General features: G+C 43.7%; 1 protein-coding gene across 1 annotated transcript; it reads left to right on the top strand.

Annotated features, from left to right (window-relative positions):
* Window positions 1-2,637: 2,637 nt before the first annotated feature.
* On the top strand, window positions 2,638-4,871 carry LOC310775865 (E3 SUMO-protein ligase ZBED1-like; the record flags this gene model as incomplete). Its single annotated transcript, XM_083635992.1, has 6 exons — window positions 2,638-3,136; window positions 3,461-3,594; window positions 3,836-3,937; window positions 4,063-4,197; window positions 4,288-4,401; window positions 4,518-4,871. The coding sequence occupies 6 exons, from the start codon at window positions 2,638-2,640 to the stop codon at window positions 4,869-4,871; spliced, it is 1,338 nt and encodes a 445-aa protein (XP_083492118.1).
* Between the last annotated feature and the right edge of the window lie 647 nt (window positions 4,872-5,518).

Raw genomic sequence — 5,518 nt, 5'->3', positions numbered from 1 at the left:
GTGTTGTGTAGACGCATGATGATGACGTCAACCGTGCGTGGTGCGAGAGAGAGAGAGAGGAGAGAGAGAGAGAGAGAGAGAGAGAGAGAGAGAGAGAGAGATGAGGAGAGAGAGAGAGAGAGAGAAGAGAGAGAGAGAGAGAGAGAGAGAGAGAGAGAGAGAGAGAGAGAGAGAGAGAGAGAGAGAGAGAGAGAGAGAGAGAGAGAGAGAGAGAGAATTGGAGGATGAACCAGTTCGGATCATTGAGATATAGGATTCGTAACGAAAATTGATGCTTTTGTAATTAGTAGCCTATTACTTAGTCATTTCCCAGCGAGCACAAAACGTTTTTTCATTGTTGATTTTTAGTTTAAATCTGGGTGATATTGGGTTTGAACGTCTAAGACCTAATTTCACCCTCTTTTCAACCGGCTAAAATGCGGTTACAACGTCAACGTGTAAAAAAAAACACAATTTGGTTCATCATATTGTAACGTTCCTGGTAACTCATGAGGCAGAGGCTTCTTGATGGTACAAGGTTCTTTATTCTCAGTTAGTTATATTACAACTCTCAGCGGTTGTCACGCTCATAGCTAGCAGCCTTCCCTTCTAGCAGTGTGTGGAGACTGACGCGCATGCTCAGTCCTCCCCGGAAGTATCCCCACAGCATAGTGTTCCCCAATACAACACTCCCACACATCAGTTCCTATCTGTAGTTGAGACACTACCAATGCTCACCCCTGTATGTGTACTGCTGATTCGCTACATACTCCCCTCCCAACAATAAGGTCAACGCCCACGTTGATAACACATCACACACCCCCTTGTCAGGGCCGTAGCCAGGGTTCCGAAATAGGGGAGGTAACGGGCGCTGCCGAAAAAAAATTGAGTTTTTTTTTTCCCCTTTTTAAGCCATATTTAGAGTAATATATCATTTTAAATCAACATTAGGATTATACTGTTGTGATGTCATTATTCAGTATATTCTCTTTCATGTCACCACCTGCTCAGCTCTCCTGTCAACATAATTGTAACTAACAAACACAAACTGTTTTAGCCAAATTCATATCAAAATGACACCTACAAACACAGGTACACAACCCAAGCCGTACACAACACACAAAGTTACTTAGACAGACTAGACACTTACTTTCTTGGTTGTTGCTAAACAATCTGTCAGTGTGTGTCACTCACTGTCTGTCGTTCACTCGCTCACTGTCTCGCAGCTCGCTCACCTTCAATTATCTCGCCAGGCAGACAGACAGTCATCACTCACCACCATGCTGCTGCTCTCTCAGAATCAAGTTACCGCGGACGCAGCTAGGGCTGGGTATCGAGTTTCGATACTTACTTGGCACCGAAATGGAAACATCGATACTAAGGGGTATCGAAGCCTCCCTTGTCAATCGATACCAATTTTCGATACCAAAACAAAACGTCATCTCTGTCACATTAGGGGGAGCGTCATTGAGCCAATAAGCATGCAACATGCTTGCACACCAGGCTCTATCAACGCTGGTGATTGGCTGTCGTGTAGAGGGTATGCCGGAAAAGTAACGCCCACTTTAGACAGCCGGGTTGATTTGACTGAGAAAAGCAGCCGTGTGAAAAGAAAATGGGGCGAAAAAAATCACAGGTATGGCTGCATTTTGTGAAGCTGGATGGTAGTACCGTGCGTTGCAATATATGCGACAAGAAGATTTCAAGCAAGACAGGCAACACGACAAATATGCTCAAGCATTTGACCGTGCATGGCATCAATATCCGCGCAGAAAGTTGCACGGTGTTTGAATGCAGAAGGGGTCCAGCGTCTTCGTCTTGTCAGGACGAACCAACAACAGCAACACCGTCTCCGAGTCCGGCTTCCACTTCCACTAACTCGTCTGAAGACGGTGAGTGAATCTTGATACGCCTGAGATTTTAGCAGGTAACTTAACGTAGCAGACATAAAAATTCGTCCAACTCCTAGCACATGGTTGTAGGCAGCTTGTAGCGTCCTGCTAAGGGCTAGGTTGTAGCTAATGCTAGGCTAATGCTTAATACCGTAGGCACAGTGATAAACTGCGACCCATGTAACGTTACACACTGTAGTGTAACACTAGTAGCTTTAATTTATGGGCCATAGGCTAACCATAGCTATCTACCGTTAAATCAAAAGCTGAAATGCTTTAAGACTGACAGTAATCCTGCCTTTCAGCCCAAGATACAGCAACCTAGCTAAGGTTATCAGTTCAGCTATATTTTTTTCTTTCTCTTTTCACAGTAGCCTCTTCTCCTGTCCAGCCTGCTGCTGGGGATAGCATTCCAGAGGGGGTGAATCCCTTCACCCTGGCTGAGAAAGGAAAAATGCCAACAGAAAAGCGAGATGAGTGCCACAGGGCAGTCACCACCTTTATTGTCAAAGGTTTGCTGCCCTTTTCTTTAATGGAGGCACCATGGTGGAGGTGAGTAATAATCTCTAAAGGGTGTTGTAACTTAAATGTAATTGGCCAATATAGCCTAGATAAACATTTAGCCTAGATAATGTTTTATTTTTAACCGTTATAGGCAATAATAAAATACAACCATGCTATTGTTGATAAGTTGTGTTATTCTGATGTCAATTACAGAGAGATGATAAAAACCTTGAACCCAAAGTATCAGCCCCCCAGCAGAAACATGCTGTCAGACACACTAATCCCAGCATGGTATGCGGTGGAGAAAGATAACATCAAGACAGAGTTGCAGAGCGTGAGGGAGGTGGCTGTGACTGCTGATGGCTGGACCAGTTTGGCGCAGGACCACTACCTGACCGTCACAATCCACTATGTGAAAGATGGCACCCTGAAGGAGAAAGTCCTGCATACAAGGGCAGTGTACACATCGCAGACAGGAGAAGTGGTAGCAGAGGAGATCGGGGATATTCTGGATGAATTTGGTATAAAGAATAAAGTAGCTGCCATCACTGTAGACAATGCAGCAAATATGGACGTGGCAGTAAAAAGGATGAGCATTATCAAAATTGGCTGCTTTGCTCACACTATGAATATCGCTGCTCAAAAGCTGTACACTATCCCCGCCGTCTCAAAGTGGGCAGGAAGAATCAGAGCAAACATGGTCTGGTTGAAGAGGTCCAGCATGGCTAAAACGGTCCTAAAAGAGAAACAGGGGGTTCTCAGTAAGTATGAAATCAAAATAGACTACAGTTAGTGCAACATTCCTTGACCTTGGCTAAATCATTTAGTAAATAACTATCACTGCAAATGGACAGACAGTTTGACTTGATTTTGCCGATAGACCAAAATTGACAGTGTATTGTCCTCTGATACACACACTCAAGGACAGGTAGCCCAGGCCAGTTAGGCACACAATAGTAGAAACATGTGGATATATAGGTTCTTTATTTGAATGATCCCTGAGGGAAATTAATGGGTTACTTAGAGAGGCTCACATCACCAACAACACAGACTATTTTCCTCTCTCCCTCCATCTCTCTCTCTAGGCCTTCCTAACCATGCAATCATCCTGGATGTGAAGACCAGGTGGAATAGCCTGTTCCTGATGGTGGAACGGTTCCTTGAGCATCCAGGCAGCCTCTATGGACCCTCGGCTAAAGAGACCAATGGAGAGGGACAGGTATTGTAGTAGGGAAGGATGAACATGAACATTGATATATATTGATATTATTCCTTTATCAATGTGAAGTTGTGAGCTATTGTGCACACTGCACACATAAGACTGTAGTCTAGCTAATAAAACAATTTGTATATTTTTCAGACTGGAGAGAGTTTCTGATGAGGACTTCGGCAAAGCAGAACAGTTTGTCAAAGTGATGAGTATACTTTATACTTCAACCCTGTGCATCTCTGCTGAAAAGAATGCAACTCTGGGTCAGATTCTGCCCATCCTGGGGAAACTCGAGCGCCACTTCACAGTCACTGCTGAGGACCCCCCCTTTACACAGACCATCAAGGAGAAGGTCTGGGGTGACCTCTCAAAACGATACCAAGTGTGTAGCTTTAGCTTAATCCTATTGATTTCTCTGTTTTTGTCATTAGGTATACGCAGAGGCCTGATTAGTACTACTATGTTTTTCTCTTGCAGGATGAGCGTGTCAGACAGTTCTTGGAGGAGGGCACAGCCTTGGATCCAAGATTCAAGATGAACGTGGCAGCCACAGAGGCGGTGTGGACCAGACTAGAGGAGGAGCTGATGAGAAGGAATAGGACCTCACAACAGGTGTTTGTTATTTTGGTCATGTTTTTACTCATCTTTCATTGTAGATCAGATCAGTGTATATTAGTGACTCCCATAATCTATTGAATACAGAATGAAGGTGAAATGACCCAGGCCCAGCAGATGGAACAGGAGGCAGAGACCGCTGGTGACTGTGATGACTCATCTGATGAAGACAGTGCAGCTCCTGCTGCATTAGCAACCCTGGTAAATATACAGACACCCTGTTTTTTCCTGCTTCATTTACAGAAGAAAAGTAACTTCTTTGTATCTACCCTGATTGTCTTATTGTTTCCTTTTTTCTTTTTCTTTTTTGTTTATAGAAGCGGCGAAAGCTCTCACCCCTTGAGGATCTATTTGCTGAGGAGGACATGGCACTTGCAGTCGGAACAGGGGACACTACTGTCAGCATCGGAGAGAGGGTTCGCAAAGAGTTGGGGCTCTACAGAGCTCTACGCTCTACCCTAACATCAGTGCGTCCAGTGACCTGGTGGTGGAACAAGAAGGACACTCTGCCAATGCTTTCAGACTTGGCAACAAGGTATCTCTGTGTGCAAGCATCATCCACACCCTCAGAGCGTACATTTTCTACCGCTGGGGACACCATCAGCGAGGAGCGGGCTTGTCTGTTGCCTGAGAAAGCAGACATGCTCATTTTCCTGAAGAAGAACTGTTGAGTCAAGCCTAAGATGTGAATGCCTTAGTATGCAACAGTGAGCATTGAGCATTAAACACTGACTTACTTGCAATGGTCCATTTCACTGAAAAACATTTGCACTGATTTTTATTTATTTATTTCCTGTGTTTGTACTCAAATGTTTTTGTTGGTGCAGTTACAGACCAGTTCAAGTTGTGTTAAATACACTAAGTAAATACACTATTTTCTTTATGCTGTAAACATCAGCCAGGAGCAGAGCAGGCTTGTCTGTTGCCTGCCTGAGAAAACAGACAGACATGCTGATTTTCCTGAAGAACTTTTGAGTCAAGCCTAAGATGTGAATGCCTTAGTACTATGCAACAGTGAGCATTAAACACTGAGTAACTTTTGCACTGAAAACCATTTGCAGAAATTTTACATTTTTTTTTTAATACATTTATTACCTCTGTTTCTACTCAAATGTTTTTGTTGGTGCAGTTAAGACGAGTTCAAGTTGTGTTAAATACACTAGGTTTATTTTCTTTATTCTGTGAACATCAGCCAGGAGCAGGCTTGTCTGTTGCCTACCTGAGAAAACAGACATGTTGATTTTTCTGAACTGTGTAGCCTTGCCTTGTCTCTTAGTATGAAACAACTTCTGAAGCAAAACAAAAGTTTTTGCCCTGA

Source organism: Poromitra crassiceps (genome assembly GCF_964638095.1).
Source record: "Poromitra crassiceps genome assembly, chromosome: 4".
NCBI classification, from domain to species: Eukaryota; Metazoa; Chordata; class Actinopteri; order Beryciformes; family Melamphaidae; genus Poromitra; species Poromitra crassiceps.
The sequence above is the reverse complement of the archived record's forward strand: the minus strand, read 5'-3'. Positions and strand labels throughout refer to the sequence as shown.